Source organism: Egretta garzetta, unplaced genomic scaffold (assembly GCF_000687185.1).
Source record: "Egretta garzetta isolate BGI_Z169 unplaced genomic scaffold, ASM68718v1 scaffold53, whole genome shotgun sequence".
Lineage (NCBI taxonomy): Eukaryota > Metazoa > Chordata > Aves > Pelecaniformes > Ardeidae > Egretta > Egretta garzetta.
In genome coordinates, this window is record NW_009259312.1 from 2,583,486 (window position 1) to 2,602,594 (window position 19,109).

Sequence of the window (19,109 nt, forward strand, 5' to 3'; positions counted from 1 at the left end):
ACATCCATCATTCCACACACTCACACAGCTGCTGGTGCTAGCATGTACAGTGAAAACTTCATAGCCAGAATTGCCAAAAAGAATAACATATAAATAACATGTAAAGAATAACAGTGTAAGGGACATGCTACAGTATAAATAAATGGCCTTAATCCAAAAGCAGTAGCTATGAAGTAAAGAATGGAAATACTGTTGGAAGAGGACATGCTCATTAAGGAAAGCTTCCAAGCATCCACGAACTGGATTCATGTCACTCGCACACTATGAGACCTGGGCAAGGCTGAAAGTATCAGGACTGCTCAAAGATGCAGCTTCCAAGAGGCAGAATAGATCCAAAAGTAGTAAATCTGGCTTTGGACACTTCAGTCAACAAAGTCTTAAGGCACACAGCAGAGGAATCAAGCAACAGAGTTTCCTAGGAGACAGCTAATACAAAGCAGCACCATGAATGAGGGGAAGATACTCTCACCTGCAAAGTTTTTACTCTTCCAGGTATGTTTTCCTGAGACAACATGTCACCTGCCACATTTCCTGGTGTAGACTCAAAAATGAAGACGCTGTCGTGGGACAAGGCTTTGTTTCCCATGCTTCCTTTGGGCCTGGGAAGGAAGGAAGAGTGGTCAATGCCCCAGGTACAGCCCTCCAACACTTCCCTGCATTACTTCACCAGGGCAGAGGGATCATAAAGATGCCAGGGTGGGATGCATCTCACTTAATTTCAGATTTCTGCATATTAGCTGTCTAAGGTAGTCACTGCTAGCTCCTTTTATACTCAAGAAGGGAGGAAGAAACATTTTTTAGGGTGCTGACCAAATGCAGATGTCTCTTTTCAGAGGTACTCAGCATCTGCATTGAACACATGGGCCAGTCTCTGTGGACTAGAGAGGGAGTCCAGGGTGATTAGGTCAGATGCTGAGATTTAGTTGGATGCATGCCACCCTGAGAGATATCTACAGCACAAAAGGCGGCGACAGGAGTCCCCTGCCCTCCTTTGGGACTCTCATGTGCCTAGCATGAGACATTCAGGATACAACCTTTGCAGCCTGGTGTGTGTCATACCTGCCAAAGATTGTGGATTATTTTTCCCCTCCTTGCAAATGCAGGCAGAAAATGTGATTCCACTACATTAACTAACTTAATTCAAATCCTCTCAGGTCCAGCAATAAAACCAGTTCTGTTCACCTGTATCACGAACACTGCCAGATCCCAAGTATATTAAAAATGTAGATGGGACCAAGTGTCCATGGCCACAGTTATGTTCCTATCCGTGGCTAAGTTAAAGTACCCAGCTAAGATATTCCTGCTCTGCTTCTGTGCTCACTGGGTGTTCAGCTGCAAACTGAGTTGTAATCAACTCAGATTGATTGAGGTTGGACTATTAGGTTGTGCAGGGCAAATTTTGCACTTGGGTGGCATGGCAAGGAAGGCTCCAGATCTTTTATTCACCAAGTTTCACCAGCATAGGCAGGCACTTTCTGTACGTTACATTGTCCAAAAGACCACAAGGGTGGCCTCTACCAGGATTTCATTCTAGCACTTAACCGTAAAACAACATGGAATACTCTCATATTGTTGGCTGCCAGCCTCATAACCCACAAGTTATAAGGATTCCTTGGCTCAGCTGCTGTGCAGGCAATGCTCATTGCCTCTGAAAGTTTGACTCTGGGTAACAGGGGATGATTAGGAACAGAACTCTGACAAGGAAAATCCAGTAAGTCTAACACTTTTCTGCAAGGAAATCAAATAGAAGAGGTCTCTGCTATTTGCCTAACCCCAGACTCTCTCTTTATTTAGAAGAAAGCCCTGAAAGACTGTGAACTTTCATAAAGTAAATACACCATGTAAAAAAACCCAAACAAACTACTCTTTTCCTCCTGCATCTCCCTTCTTTACATCTCTGGGCACATCATCTCCTTTGTCTGCTTGACTAATCCTCGTGTTGCTCCAAAGGTGTAGTCAATCAGTACACAGTTATGCAGAGTCTCACAGTAGGGCAAAACAATTTTGCTCTATGTTTATGTTGTGTCAAAGACAATCTGAGCTCATTCTTACACAGCACAGGTCAGAGTTCATGCTTCCTCCTGTTATATGTAATAGTTAATGTCTGTGTTAGCTTATAGGACAGCAGTTCTACACACAAGTAAGGCACTTGCCTTTTCTCACCACTAGAGTGAATGAAGCCATCCCATCTTTTTGTGTGTTTGATTTTAGAGTCCTTTTCAGCATGAAAGACTCTATGTGGGCAAGACATAATTTTACTGCATTCCGAAAGACAGTGTCATGCAACTTTTATTTACTGTAATGTATATTTATTATTGGCATATTTTACTTACTGCAAAGAAAGCAGGTGCATTAGGATGTATTAACCTTTTTAATTGGGGATTTCCTCAGTTCCTTTACTTGGACTTCTTCAGCAATAAGAGCTGAGGTTTCCTTGTTCTTGAGACTGCCAGTACAAGACCTGTTTCTTTCTTCCTCTCTCTGCATAGGTATCATATGTGTTTGCAAGAGAACTACTGTATTTTCTTCTGGCAGTCACAAAAAGAACATTGGATTAAATATAGAATTAACTGCAGCTTTAGTACAGATGAGTCTCTCGTGTGCAAATACACATTAATGTGTAATTCCAGGCAGCATATTTATAATTGCATTGAAGCTAAAGATGTACTGTTAGGTAAACCCTCAGATGTTTTAGCTACTGTATCTCATTGATTTCCCTTTACAAATGCTCAATTCATTCACATGTGGCAACACTTGAGCTGCCATGACTGAGGAAATGGTGGGACTCCACAGTCAGTAATAAAGCTGCTCCTAAACTCATCATGGCCTGCACTATCTTCCACTTCTTATTGCTACAGCCCCACTCCTTTTGTTAGTGTTTGAGGTAGGGGAAAGAAAAGTGACATAATTCCTTCAGGCAGCCGCTCTCTCAAAAACAACTGCAGCCTGCCAAACGAGTGAGTGTTCATTACAAAGACCAGGACAATTTTACATATTGTCCCAGCAGTTTTTCCTGCTCAGAGCTTTTTAACTGGAATAAGAATCATAGAATGTTTTGGGTTGGAAGGGACCCCTAGAGGTCATCTAGTCCAACCCCCCTGCAGTGAGCAGGGACACCGCTAACCAGATCAGGTTGCTCACAGCCCCATCCAACCTGGTCTTGAATGTTTCCAGGGATGGGGCCTCCACTACCTCTCCAGGCAACCCACTCCAGTGTTACACATAAGCCTATTTGGGACCAAATTTTCCTGTATTTAAGGTCTTTTATCCTTTTGATGATACAGACAAGAAGTTGTCCATGGCACAGGCTTTAACTTCGTCATCAAGGTTTTTCCATTTCCATGCAAAATTCATGCCCCTCAGAAGATAAAGAGGCAGTGGCACACAATGCTCTCTTCCCTTTCCCAGATGCCCAATCCCATGGATATCCCACAGCCCGTTGACATCTGGTCACATCCCTTTGGCTGTTACAAGAAGCATCTGGCACATATGGGGGTTTGGTCTCCAGTTAGTATTCAGAAAAGTTAAATTTCAAAAAAAAAAAAAAGTAAAAAAAGAAAAATGGTGCTTCTGCCTCAAGAACAAACAAGCCGCAGCATTGTTCTAGGATTGGTTTTGATATTCTGCATGCCAGAAATTGCAAAGCTCAGGGCCCTGCTATAAACCCTTCACAAGCTGTATTTCCACTGGCTTTCAGGATCAGGTTTGCCAAAGGATTATGTTGTTCCGTCTCTCTAGGTACTTACAAAGTCTGCTTATGCCATGCAGGGTCTGGACATGATAGGGTTTTCGAGTAGCACAAACATATCTTCTAGTTTTTTTGGATAGTCCACCTAATCCTATCTCTAAGGGAAAAAACAGACGGGTTTTGCTCACTTCCTGATCTCTGATCTTGCAAAACAGTCCATAATCACTGGAGAATAGTGCTGAGGTAAACAGCAATTGGACTTGAAGTACTTGGTTAAGGGCAAGAGAGTTTGCACCCACACTGCCTCTAGAGCAGACAGCTGATTTTAAGCCAGTTCCCTCCTATGAGCTGATGGGGTAAGCTCAGCTGTTCCTAAGCTTTTTGGACTGGGTTAGCTGAGTCACTCTAATTCCCCTTGCCCCAGGGGACGGGTTGTGTGGTCACTTACTCTGTTGCTGTTACGCTAACAAACAAAATAAAGAGATTGTTGTTTCATTCCCAGATCATTTCCATGATGCAGTTGCATAAACACACCAGAGAGAGTGGGGAAAGGTGGGGCAAGGAGGAACAAGCACCCGTGAGAAAGTAACATCTATAAGCTGTTGCACTAGAAGAAGCATAGTGTTCAGCTCCACCAACTGCCTTATTTGATGACACAAAGTATTTGGCAGCGATGCTGATTTCAGCATGTCCCACTCTAGTCACCTATTCATGCCCTCTGCCAGTGTCACACCCACCCAATGTCCCCTCCAACAAAATACTGCAAACCATAGGATGTGGCCAGTGTTTTCCCACACTTCATTAGTCTGCAGCACCACAACTCGAGGCCTAGGGTAATCCAAAGAGAGGCCTGGCTGTGTAGCTAACAGGGGAGCTTGAAGAGGGTGCGGAGCTGGAAGACAGCCAAATTACAGGATGCCAGATACCAATCCATGACACCCCTGGCAAGAGACACAGCCATGTTCAGAGGGTTGTCCCACCCCAGATTCAGTCAGAGACCAGCAATGGAAATGTTGTGTAGCTTGATGGTCTAAGGTTATCAGTGAAGCAGCATTCGCAGTGCAAGCTCATAGCTTGTAACACTAACTGAAAAAAGGACAACGTTTTGAACTAACATCGTTCAGGGATCTGAAAATTGCTCTGGACACACCTTAAGCACTTACAAACCTCACTCACATGCACAGCTCTTGAGGGGTCACTGACAGAAAACTAGAGACCTTCAGCTGTTACCTATACCTAAATGGCTACATAAGAAAGTTAAAGCAGCAATCTCATACACCAAAATACATCAAAAATACTTCTTTCCCTTTTCCCTTTACCCCAGCCATGACGGAGGGTGTAATTTATGCTAAAAAATAGCAGCTCAACTTCACACGTATTCTCTGTACTAGTGCTACTCAATCATCCTCCTCTTGTAAAGCTGCTGCTGATCAGACCTTCCAGGACAGATTTCAACACTAAAACCAATCAAAACAATCTGGGCTATCTGCAGTTTTAGACTAGGAGGTTGAATCACCCCTGCCCCTGGCTACCCTCCCCCTCCTCTCCAGGATGGCTTTTGAAGCACTAGCAAAGAAAGAGGAAATTCCTGTAATTCCTTCATCAGCATTAGGGCTTGTTTTGCACAGACTTGGACAGAGGTTGCTCCTAAGGGGCCAACTCATGCTTTCATCCTACTGCTGCGAGAGGTCCGCTGTTATTTATTTATTTTCTTTCCCCGCCAGCTTACCCAGCCTCCTTCGGTGAATGAAGTGCAGTAGTGTCGAGCACAGAGATGCTGACATCGCTGCTGGACTGGCTAGGTTTTAAATTACTCTCCCCCCTGGGAGGTGGAGGCTCTTTCCTTTTCTTCTTGGCAAAGAAGTTCTTGAAAGTCTGAAATTTGGATTTTTTCTTTCCTGCAACATGAGAAAAATGAACATTTATGGAAGTTGGAGGTGTTGCTTAGCTTGGAGAATGTTATCTCCTAAATTCTGAAGGAAGCCTCAAAGCTAGAGCAGCCCATTCAGTTTTAGTCAGCTCCTTTGTAAATAATTCAGTGCTGGAGTCCAGTGAAAGGTGAAGCTGCGGTTCTTACATTTGCTGCCTATAAAGCAACACTGGCATTAAGCTGACAATAGTGGTGCCTACTTAGGTTCCAGTTTATGAAAAATACACATTATATAGAGAATGTATCTACCTACAACTGAACAGTGATCATGCCAATCATACTTGATATATTTTCAATAAAAACATTGATGTCAACGTCTAACTCTCATTGTTCTTTACTTAGCTTGGTTTAGTTCTGCTTTCTCTTTACTCAGTGCTGTAAGGAGACACCACCTGAAGGATATTCAACATTTCACAAAAAGATTGAAACTGGCAAAAGAATTTATAACCTCTAAAACCAAAATATCTGTTTCCATGTTAAACCACTGCCCCAAAGTAAAATCAACAACTCCTCCAAGGACAATGGAGCAAACAAATTAGGACACTGCCCTGCAGGGCCTGAAACCCCCCAGACATAGCAGCCCTAAGAACACAATTAGAAAACTGTTAATCTGATTTCAGATTTTCCATTGTCCAAATGAAAACAAATACAAAAAGAACAAAATAAACCATATGAAACATCACTGACTTCTTTCATTTTTAATAACCTAAGATACTTTAACATTCTTATTTGTATTTTCTTTCAGCACACAAATGATGCATTTTGTCACTGACCCTTACATTGAGGGGTCAGTTTGGAGTGGTTTGGGCCAAACTATTGTACTAAGACCCCTGTGATTGACTTAAATACACATGCAGAGCAATAACATCACTGTGTATCTGAGCCAAATTCATTGTTCAATTAATACTTTACAGCAGTTGGCATAATAAATGTCCACAGCTGGAGGATTCCTTCATAAGCAAGGCATTATTTTAACACAGTTATTGTCTTCTCCCAGCAATGATTTAGTCGGCAATGCTCTGTCTCAGCAGACAGTAGCCACTTTGAGAAATAAACAATGATACTGAGATCTACTCACCCTGTCTCCTCCCTGCTCTCAAGACCAGTGCCAGCACTGTGCGTCAAGACATACAAGGATGCTCCTACACTGTCCGGCACAGGCTGATGAAATGGCTACCTCTCTGCAGAGCAGTAGCAGCCAGGGAAGACCTGCACATCACTTTTCAAGTGACTTGGGCTCTCACTGAGACCAAATTATCTTTCAAACCATATAGAGCAAAACTATCAATGGAGTCCCACTCATCTGACTAACCATGGGATGTAGCGCTCCTATGGAGGGTTTATTGGTGGAAGACCTTTTTATCTTCTACTGCTGCTTATCGGGCAGTAAGTGAATGAGATATTCACAGAAAACATACGGGTTTATATTGCCTGCCCCAGACTACAGAGGTGGCTTTTGGATCTGTTAAGACTCTCACGGGGCTCAGTAAGTTTCACGCTGTGTCCATAGCAAGAACTGGTAGAAGACAGGTCACACAGCAACTGGAAGACCATTGTGCCTATCAAATAAAACAAGCATGTTGAGCGCCCTTTAGACCACCTTTAGAAATGCCTCCCTACCATTACTGCCATTCATATCAGCAATTAGACAACATATATGGTATTCTCCCAGGAAACTCGTCAAAGATGAGATGGTTTATTTCAGATGAGCAAAACAAAAGATCAAAAAGTTTCATGAAAGCAGTGACCCAAAATTCAGCAATGTCTGCTACCACGGTCCAAAGACTCAAAGAACAAAATGGCAGACTTTGCTACACACAGAGAGCTCTGGAACTTAAAGGTGGTCTAAATGAAAAACAAGGACATTCTGATGTACACTGGTCAGCTGACCGTGGTATGGACAGAAAGCAAGTTCAATTCTAGTGCAAGTATTACTGATGAGCTTAATTAGAAGCTGGTATTTTCAGACAAGCAGGGGAATGTTTAAAAAAAAAACCAAAAACCTCACAACACAATAACAACAAAAAAAGAAGTGATCCTAAGGACACTTAAGAGAAACAGACATAAGTCCTACCACAAAGAATAACGTTGCCAAGGTACTACACCAAATACTTGTTTAGCTCAGAAGTGGTGCTAACTTTAGAACGGAGCCCGTGGAAAGGGTTTGCAAACAGTGCCATTGAGTAAACCTCAGCTGGCATGGGACAACGCTTGGGTATCATTGCGCAATAGAGAGTCCTCTGATGCAGACACATCAGTTACTTCAGTGCCTTCTCTACTCTCTAATTTATTACTGATGTGCAGGGCACACACCCTCCAGCAATAATTCCTCTTCAGCCCTGCCCTGCTCAGCTGCACATCTCAGCTGTTTCAGGTGAATGAGAAAACAATAAGTTTCCCTGCAGTTCCAGAAGATGGGCACTTGCCATACTATTACCTAAAAAAAGGTAAAATCACTACTAGACACTTAGCACTACACACAGATGAAAACTGCGGGACTGCTGTATGTGAGAGCGTTTGGAAATAAAGACATGGTTTGGAAAGATGATGTTCATATTCATTGCCTGCTGCAATCGGTTGCACACGGGTTTCGCACACCACTAAAAGGACACCACATTCAATTTAAAGGTGCCTACATTTCAGTGCACTGTGAAGTAGCCCAACATATCACTAAATTGGCAGAGTGCTCATGATACTTGAACTAATAACATACAAGAGGATCTTATTACTTAAAATGGAAAAAATTCATTGCATAACAAAAATCCAGTCAAAGCAAGGAGGGAAAATCCAAGCTCAGACAACTATGCCTATTTCCCCTTCACCCGCTGATGAATAATGACTCATGATTTTTGAATCCTTACAGTTACCAATCTTCAATTTTATGGCATTAAAAATAAAAGATTAAACTTAAAGGCTACTGCCCCTAAAAAGCAAAAGCATTCCCAAAAATTAGTTGTTTATGTTTACTATGATTTAGCCCACTGTAACAGAAAAGGAGCAGGAGTAAGCATTTTGCTTTCTCTGTGAAGTTTGTTTATTATGTATTTTTTACTGTTTGTGTACTGCCTATTTCACTGGTTGCCCTGTGCACAGGGAGAACAAATGTGTGGTCGTTCTGCTCTTTGCATGGCTCTTCCCTATAACAAGATAAAAGAGAAAAATACGCTTTTTCCAGTGCCAAACCGAGACTGTAAAAAGCATAGGGAACATCTGATTTGGGAGCTCAATTATCATATTTAAATTAAACAGTTAATTTTGGGATCTTCTATGCTCTCTGACATCCTAAGGTGTGCTCAGGACACATTTTCCATTTTTTCTTCAAATCCAAGGACTAGATACTTTCACCAATAACAACATATGATAAAAAACCCACACAGACAAGATTCTCAGAAAATACCATGATTACAGCTATATAAAATTACCTGATATTGCCAAAAAGGCAATTAAATCACAGGATTCAGTAAGGCTAACATTGGGTGCTGACAGTTTTTGGACACTGACATGGTTACTGCCATCGAGAAGGAGTAGCATGCAGTGGGAGCCCTCTACTACTAGTCAGACAACAATGTAAACCTCAAGAAATTCATTTAATTGACTAGACTGTGAAGGCTGGGAATTTTAGCCTCCTAGAGCCTTTATATCACAAGCCAATTAAAGCTATGAAGAGGAAGAGGTGAGGCAATTCTACATTACATGGGAAGTAAACAGAAGATCCTAAAACAGCTTTACACATGTCCAGTCAAGTGTCTCTTCAACACTTCAGCAATAGTGCAGCAGCCTTTAACTTTTTAAAATTTGGTTCAGTTAGAGACAGAAATATTCCTGGTGGGTTTAGAGCCAATACTTTAGGCAGCAAGCCATCTCCTGCCTTCCCTGTCACCCAGGTCAGAATTTGGTCCATTTTCTGAATCTTCTAGTGAACCCGAGTACAAAATTTGCATGCATGGGTTTCATACAAGTTCACCAGTGTGCCATGGATAGCACTGGACTATGTGATAAGCTAGATTATAAATTTAAGAAAACAGCTGCTGCTGAGCATCCGTCATGACACCTTCTTTACCCCATCTTATCTGCCACGCAGAATTCAACTAACAGTCACTTTGCCATTTCCTTCTCTCTTCCACCAATATTCTGATGGTGGCAAATGTATTTCTAAAGGATAAAGCAAGATGACCTTTGAAACACAAACATTTAAGACAACTGTGATACATTAGCCACAGAAAAGAAAAAAAAATTACATGATATGACAGCCACTTCTCCTGAAATGCCATGATGCTATTCTTCATATTCACCTATCTCCTCAAGAATAGTCTGAACACTGGCAAAGGGGCTTTCTTTTAATTAATACAACTGTTTGGCATAAGTAACATATTTTCCTTTCTTGCCTATTATTCCATTCCCTCACGTCTGTTTGCATCAGCCCATGCCACTAGATTAAAGAATAAGTAACAAATAGTTGTCTGTGGCGAGAAACAGGGAACAAGGCTGCAGACAGAGGCTGGCTAACAGGCTCAGCTCCCGGCTCTGTAGGATCCACCAAAGCAGGCACAACATCAAGCCCTTCAAGCTCCAACGTCCTGTTTTTGAAAATCCAAGCCAGAATCGGAAAATTCATCAGGTTATGACCCTCCGGTACAGCACATTAAAAGATCTTTCCCCATAATATTGCCAGCTAACAAACCCATGCAGAATTTTTTTTACATTACAAAAAAAAATGACACTGCAAAGCAAGTCACTACAGACCCCCTGACCTGACGAAAATAAATCCTGACTTCCAAATCAGCTTCCAATCAGCTTCCAAATCAGACGACAACTGCTTACCTGTGCACTCTTCAACTGTCTCTCCTGTTTCAGGTGACTGTGTGACCTCTGTTGGCCCTGTAGCCATGATATAGTCACTGAAATAGAGATGAAAGCATCAGTTAAATTTTCATCCACCTTCCCAGCGGAATATGGTCCCACCCAGCATGAATAAAGAACATGGCTGGATCCTTTCTGAAACCGCATACCCAAATGTTTATCACAAACATGGCTTGCACACTTTTTTGCACTTCGGCCACAGAACTTTTCCTCATTTTTCAGCAACACTTATTTCTTCAGCCAAAACTAACAAACCAGTCTAATTTCTTGCCAGTACCTCTCTCTCTTTAGGAAACCAGGATCAAAGTTTGCAATAATGAAAGATGTCATTAAACTTGCTCTAGCAAAGACCGTAGTGCTTTCCAGTCTCAGAATAATGAACCTTTACAACTGCTCTTTGCTAGAGAGCAACAGCTCCATGCTACTGTGAAAAACATCTCAAGTAAATGCTCTGCTGCAGAGGGTTCATGTATTACAGTGTCCTCACAGCAGGCACCGGGCTAATCTGTCAGCATTATTAAAATTAGTTAAGCATCAGCACTGAAGCATCATCCTAGGCTATGGTACATTTGTGGAAACCAATAGATCAAATTTATTTTGGATCCAGTGCAATCAGCTTTTAGCCACAAGGTTTGAAACCTTATCGCAAGCAGGGCTATTGATCAACCAAATTAGCTGATGGCATCATCTTCCTCCCTGATGAAAACAAAAGTTCAGGCTAGTTTTAAGATCATTCAATGTTAACTGGCTCCACTTTGTATTTTCCAAGACTCCTAAATGGGTGTCTGTCAGACACAAAGGAATTAAGCAGCAGACCACAAGAGTTATAGTACCGATGTCAAGCAACAATGGAAATGTGACAGTTTAGCAGGGCAGCTCATAAATACTGTCCTTTGTTATTAAAGATATCTAGGTGATACATTTACACAGTTAGCAGTTCCAATATGCTATGTCAGGACTTAAAGAATAAGAAATCTTTACAAACAAATGAAAATATCCAGAAACAAATCCCGCTCTCTTTTCTGCACAGACCTCATCTAGCAATTTCCCATCTCAAAGTGGTATAATAATACTGTCAAGTTAAGTATGTCAATAGCAACCAAGATTATAATTCTATAATAATTTGGCCAATTAGTAAAGTATTCTATTTCTTCTGTATAATCCATACATTCTATAATCTGTCACACCCAAAAGCACTGGGTCTTTCCTATGAGCCCACATCCAGACCATGGAGGTAAAACAGGCAGAGCTCCTGTGAAAAAACAGACTGTGGTGCAAGCTTTCCCTGTACTGGCCACACAGATACACAAACTGCCATGCTGCTGAACTGTAGCTAGCAATGGAGAAGACAGACTGCAGTTTTCTTCTGTTTTATAACAGATCATCTGCAAGCAGTGAACACAGGAGTGCCTTAACACACTGTAGTTCCAAACAATCTCATCTCAACTTGCTAAAAATCAATGCCAAAGTCGTTGCAACGACCAGGACTGATTACGCACTGAGGATGTTTTTGAAACAATTGTTAGACAATATTGAGAGGCAACAAAAAATAAGACCTTTAAGATTTTCTCTTTCAGATGGTCATAACCATTTAACTCTTCTCCCTTTTTTCCCCACGTCTCATCAATTATCCATGAAAATGTCTGCATTTCCTGCATATTTGGATTAAAGTGGTCATCAGCAGACTTTCTCATAGATTCTTTCCCTGTATTATGAACAAACACTGTTCCAATTTTCCCCCTCAACTTTATAGACCATGCATATTGATTATGTTAGATTTTTCTTGAGGGAAAGGGAAATGCACTTGAAATAAAACATCAAGAAAGCACTCAACAAATTTACAAGGACAAACTGGCCAGTCCCCAGACTTGAGCTTATTTTCACAGAATGGGAGTGGGCTTGACACTTGGCTCATTTAGACCTCTAACTTCTGCTTTACCCACCTTCAATAAAATCAAAGCAAGAGAAAATGCTGCTTTCAGATCCAGCTTTGTTTCCACCAGCTCTACATTTATTTAAATTACTCAATCATCTCAGCTGCTCACTCAAAATCCTTCCAGCCTTTGGAGATATTTTGACTGCTGTGTTTATTACAACTGCAAGCATTTATTTCCAATTGATATGTCTTTTATACAAGTAGAACTATAATTGCAAAGCAGTTCAGCTCCGAGGCAGTCTCTTCACAGTCAAATCAGCTCTTGCATTAATTCAATTTTATAGCTGAGTTCTCTGGGGCATATGGAGGTCAAGTGTCAATTGCAAGGGTGCACCAGTTGTTTGCAAATGTGCCCCATTTAGGACCTAATCGTTTGATGCCTTTGTATACATCACACTATCATCTTTTTCCAGTGAACTGAACAGTGACTTGAGATGAGGGAAACCATCACAGATTTTTCCAAGCTTTAAGTTAGTGAGCATTCAAATGACAAGAAAAAAACCAAAAAACTACATTTACAGCAAAGTGTAAGTTCCATCATTAAAAGCTTGATGACATACCTGAGGGGAAGTTAGCAATTAGATGACACTTAGACTTCAAATTCTTGCAGCAGTGAGTTGTACTTGACAGAGAACAGCTAGCAAATGTTCTGAGCAATAAACCCTAGTCTGGAGATCAATGTAATGGAAAAAAAAAAAAAAAGAGGACAAAACCCCGTCAATACATTATATGTGAGTGCACAGGCATTAACTGATCGAACCTTCAGACATTCACCACTTCCAGGCCTTAATGACAGCTGACAGACGCAGTGTCAGGATGTATTAATACCACGTACGTTCAGTTCAGTCAGCTGTACTAACCATGTGCACCCTGTGAGCTTTCCTAGAGCATTATGCCATTAGAGACAAAGTTTTAAACAAATACTGTATGCTTATTGATTTTTAGTGATAAAAATATCAGGTTAAATAAATGGCCTTTTGGAGCAGTATTTCTGATACTCTTCAGGCTAGATGTAGAGGACAGCTGGGAGAAGGAGCTTGCAGAGGGATGAAGGAGATTGCCTCCGCAGTGGGGGAGCAGTCAAGGCAGAGCAGCAGCAGATTGATAGCTATGGCCAGCCAAGGTAGCAGAGTTGTCAAGTCCCAGCTACTGTTTGCTTCCCACTAGAAGTGGAACAGCGGGCACATTTCCCCAGTCTACAACTTTCTAATCGTGCTCTTAATCCTCTCTCAAACAGCATTTGCAATCCCTGCATATGCACAGGCCTCCTGATGCAGAGGTACAGTACAAACAAGGTGCTGAGCCTCTGCTAGACACCCTAAAAGCCAGGCCTGGCCCTGCCCAGTAAGTCCACTGCAGCAATTCCTGTTTAAGGCCATAGAAAAGACTGAAAGCTTACTGAGAGCAGCAAGGATTGACTACACAGTGTTCACCTCTCCTTGCACAAGGCAATGGGCTGGATTATTACACCTATGAACTAATGAATTACGTCCAAACAGTGAAGTGGCTTCCTATACAGATGCAATCACAACAATAAACCTGATATTACTAGACCCTATTTGCATTGCCAGGATGTATTTTAAGCAATAAAACTCCAAAAAAGTTGCAGGGCTTGCTTTACTTTCAAAGCAGGCAACAGGACCTACTTGGCAATCATCACTACCCTCACCTGGTTTGATGGTTTAGATCTAGGCTCCCTGCTATCCCATACAAAACTTCCATTAATAACCCTACTGTGCTGCATTCACTTGGAGCTATTCAGCTCATTAAAAGAACTAATGAGTCTTAAGAGAAAAAAGAAATCTCCAGGAACAGGAGAAATATCCTTGTCTACCTTTTACAAACTGGGGCAACTGGACAGATATTTGGAGTGCTCTATGGGAGGGCAGTGATAGGGCAAAAGAACTGAAGTCCCAGGGTGGTGTTCTGACCATTCCCTTTTCCCAGCTGAGTACATTACTGAGTATGTACATCATGGGGGGGAAATGCTAAAAGAAGAAGAGACAATTCCCTTTCACTGCTTGGTTTGTGTATTTAAGGACTCCTGGGAAGTTAACATTGTACAGGACTCAAGTTTCCTGCGTTTAACAAAGGCCCAAGACAAACAGAAATGCTTTCTGCTCAGCCTCAGAAAAGGGACACGGTCTCCTTGCTGTCTCTCCAGTGGAGCAGAAGACTTGGAGACTGCACAGCAAGCAAGCTCCTGCCCCACCTTTAGTGTTTCTTCATCTTAGTCCCATGCTTCTCTGTAAGCATTCCGGAAGGCCTTATGACAGAGAGATCAAAGGAGACGCTGAACCCTGATCAGCCTCTTTCCTAACAAATAAATGCTTGAGGAAATAAAGACCCAAGAATACGAGGCACTGCATTCAGTTAACATCTTCACAGCCCATGGAAGACAGACGATGGCAAGCAGCCAAGAGAAAGAGGTGAAATTTTTGCCTGGAGCTTTTAAAGACCAGTTTCCTTCAGGCTACATAAATTATTTGAAATTGAGCTTATGCTCCAGATTTCAGGACAGACACTTTGCACAGCAAGATGGATCAGCATAGGGAAATGCATGCCCCTCATCTGGTCCTCTAGGCTACCACTCTGCATCCAGCCTCCCCCCAGAACACACTTCAAGCTATTGCAGGACCTCAGCAAAAGCCCCTCTATTTCTCCTGAGCACCAAGTTCCAAAAAAACACAGAATGCAGGATGGTTTATTATTCAGATTACACTCTGCAGCAAAAGGTGACTGACAGCTTAAATTTTTACTCTGTCTTATTAAAGCACATTAGAGGACTTTGTTCTGACAAAATGTTCCTCTCTGGGAACCCTACAAGCTAACTATCAGTGAACTCACTAATCCAATGACAGTAAATGAAGTAAATTTTACCCTCTTCAGCTCCATGGAACAGGATTTTCAGAGTCAATCATAAAGCAACAGCAAAGCCAGCAATTTTCAGATCCCTTGAGCATATCAGAAACTCAGCAGACAAAGCTCCCTTTGCTCCCCGTGCAATGAGCCAAGCAAACTGTACTTCAGCGTCCACATTCAGGGAACATGCTGAATAGTGTGGGATCCCAAAAACAACTTTGCTGAAGCAGGGTACGACCCAACATGACAGCAAGAACTGGGACCTGACCTTGTACAGATGATCCCATTGTACTCTTCTAGGGTGCAGTGCTTCTAGGATGAAATTCCCAGGTTTATTTGCCAGCCCCTTGCTGGTATGTCCCTTCCCAGACCGTGAATGTTTTAGGTAGGCATAAGAAAATAGCACAAACAGCAGTTTGTGCTAGTGCCTCCAGTGATAACAGTGAGGGGAGGAGTTTACAAAGTTAATGAATATTGCTCTTGTAATTTTCACGGAAGGGGGGAGAGTTTAAGAAAGTGTAAGGTCCTTTTCCAAGGATCACAAATAATACAGCAACAGTAGCCATCAGGAAGTCTGGATAAGCAACTAGATAATATTTAATATCAATAAAATACTCTTCCCTAGAATCAAGCAGGGAGTCATAATTCCCCATAGCAACAGACAACATTCAGCTCCTACCCTTGACGAGATATCCAGAGCAAACAACCATTCACATAAAGAAATCTATTCACAGCTTTAACACTTTGCATTCAGACAACACCCACCACCACCCTCTGTCCCCACACCTTGGCTTCTCCAAGAAGGCTTGCCAGAAGACAGGTCCCAATGTGCTGAACTCTTTTTACCTACAGTCTGCTTTGAGAAGCCTCTGTCTGACAGTGATTCTGAAGGATTTCTGCTATTCGGCAGTGCCTGAAGCATTATGTGCTGCCCTCCTAGTGCGTGTGTGTGTAACACTAATGGAAAGCAGCTGGTGGGCTGAAGCTGACTTAAAAAAAAAAGTAACAGGAGGAAATGCCTTTCATACAGTCACACAGGCTCAGTCTGTAATTGTGTGAGAAGCCAGAAGGATAAGAAGGGGGAAGGGCAAATGAGACAAAAACATTCATAAGCTACTACAGAAAACAGTGGAAATGCACTCTGTTAGCAGTCCAGGAACTGAGAGAGTAAATGCCTGTCCCCTGCATCCTGCCCCATCTCCACACCCACCCTCTCTCAGCCGTCATGCCATTTGCTAAATAACTGCAGAAGGGTCTCCCTGCACGTGCTGCACACTTAGACAGACCTGTGTTACCTTAAACCTGAGGCAGGAACAGCAGCAGAGCAGCTTTGAGTTTGAACTCAGCTCGAGAGGCCAAACCGAAGCCCAAGCTACCACTGCTTTGCGACACTTGGCACCCACGCCAGACAGATTGACCTGTTTTGCACATGCCACTTCAGGCTGCCTTCATACACCTAATTACTCTGCAGTGCTTATTAGCATGACCTTGTGTAACTGTCAGGGTGCAGCATGGGGATCTCCACTGCAAGTTTGTATCTGCACGTAAAATGTTTCTGAATAGCCTATTCCTGATAATGGCTTATCACATAGTTTTTCCAGTGCATTTTCTGGTCTGCACCAGCCAGGAGAAATGTGACAGCACTTTGCTCATATCAAGACTGGCACTAACATAATCATGATCTAAGCACACGCAAGAGCTCAGACGATATTTTGGGCCCAGACTGCCTCCATTTTAAAGGAATGTACGTTAAACGACCCAGTTGAATTGCACCATTTGGCATTAGCATAGGAATAAGTCGGTGCTCTTCCCATGTAGTAATTCTTCTTCTTTACACTACCACGCTTGGGAAATTTCAGGAAACAGCTGGAATGAGGATCTTCCACTCTTCCGAAAAAGAAGTAAAAGATGCAGCAGAGCCATCCAGCAAGCTAGCACATTGCCAGTAGACACTCAGATCTACTTGATATGGATACATTTGGAGTAGTTGGGAAGGAGGGGGAACATGCATTTAAAATCAACAAGGATGTAACCAAAGGCTGCCTTTGCCAGTTGGGGAGCGACACCCAGTAAGCGTTACTGCCTTTGGAAACAGTTTCAAGAGCAAAGCAACAGGAAATGTCAAGCCAACATCGCTGAACAGCAGACGTGCGTCATGCTAGCAAAGTCACAATGACAGTCTCAAACATGGGAATAAAAATAAAGTTTACTCTCTCTGCCTTTTTATGTGGCAAATTCAACAAATACGCATAAACTTCCAGACTTAGGTGGTGGGCGTATTTGGCCACTGTCTTCTAGTTTGTGAGTGCTTTTTACCCCCTCTCCAAACTCCTAATTTAATTTTGTTTCACCTGTGGCCTCCCAGCATGAAGTTAGATGATTGATATCTGACCTGTGGTGTGCAGAGCCCTGGGAGTCCACGGGCTGCTTCGCAGGGATCGGCAAAAGGTAGCTACAGAAAGGAGTTTACCGTCAGCTGGCTTCAACATGCTCTACAGGGACTCGAAAAACTGCGTGTCTGAGAAAACTCCATGGAAATTGCCAATATCTGCAAACTGTGAAGGTGACAATTATTAGTTTAGACAGTGAAATCTTTGAGACAGAGCTCATCTTTTAAACATATCCTCGCAGATGGAGACTACTGGGCTGGGACTTGGGACAACTGGCTGATTTTCCTGGCTCTCTCACTGGATAACAAGGCAAATTACTGGACTGCTGACAGTAGCCAAGTTATCGCTCAGCCTTGAGTCTGTTTACCTGTGGAATCGAGATGGTCACCCTGAATACCTGGAAAGCTCCATGAGCCCTACAGAAGAGATAAGCACTACCTCCACTATGGGAAACCAGCATGCTGGAATCGTACCAATTGACACTGCTATCAAGTGCTACCACTACACAAAAGATAAATAACAAAACACGCAAAATTTCACAAGAGCAGCCTGCATATCTGCCATCTGAGTCTCACACTGATTTCCAAGATCTTATTCTCACAAAACGTGAAGAATCATTAAATCCTGGGCCTGAAAGAGTCTGGAGACATTTCTATCAAACTAAGCTGTGAAGAATCATTAAATCCTGGGCCTGAAAGAAAGAGTCTGGAGACATTTCTATCAAACTAAGCTGTCTGAATATTGCAGGGGAAATGAGGTTGAAACAATAGCAAACTGAATGCCAGAACTGAAACATGGGACTTCAGGCTATGTCTAAAGCTTTCCTTTTTTCTAAACATTTTTCCAAAACAGTCACTTATCCCTCAATTTGTCAGTTAAAGAGCAGCTTCAGGATGGGAAAAAATAATAATAAAAACATCTTCAGACAGATCAAACCTCCCAAGACACATTTCTTCCAAGAGGAGATAATATAGATAGTTAATGACCAAGAATTCAACGTGCACTGAAAAAAAGGAGAGGCTAACAGAAATTTCCAGGGTGAACTGTGTTACAAATTTTCACTCTGAAGATCAAACTGTCATAAAAACAGTCAGCCATCTTTTGGCTATAAGAGAGTAAATAAAATGCAGGCTTTGTGGTCTCAGAGGCTGCCTTTGGCAGGAAGCTTAGGAAATCTCTCTTCATGTGAAGTCCCAAAACCTAGCTGGGCCAACATCTACTGCCTGTACACACACAAAAATAAAAACAAGGCCAGCTCCCTCCTGTGTTTAAACGTACTGTGTCTGGCTGGCTAAACCCCTCAAGTTCCCACTGCCCATGGGTATTTCTGGAATTCAGACCCCATTTTGGCTGCTGATCAAGGAAGGCCTGGGGTGGCTTCCACGCTTAGAGAAGGACCTCTTCTGGAGCTGCATGTGGAGTTTGAAGGTCTCCCTTCTCTTG

The 19,109-nt window shown here is 42.3% G+C and overlaps 1 protein-coding gene across 1 annotated transcript in view; it reads right to left on the minus strand.

The window, feature by feature from the left end:
• KIAA1210 (KIAA1210 ortholog) overlaps window positions 1–19,109 on the minus strand; it is a 47,089-nt gene that overhangs the window by 18,229 nt on the left and 9,751 nt on the right. The window contains exons 2-4 of the mRNA XM_035891959.1: window positions 10,440–10,516; window positions 5,418–5,586; window positions 470–599 (exon numbers count right to left, since the gene is read on the minus strand). Coding sequence (XP_035747852.1) covers window positions 470–599; window positions 5,418–5,586; window positions 10,440–10,516 — 376 coding nt within the window. The remainder of the gene's footprint in view (window positions 1–469; window positions 600–5,417; window positions 5,587–10,439; window positions 10,517–19,109) is intronic.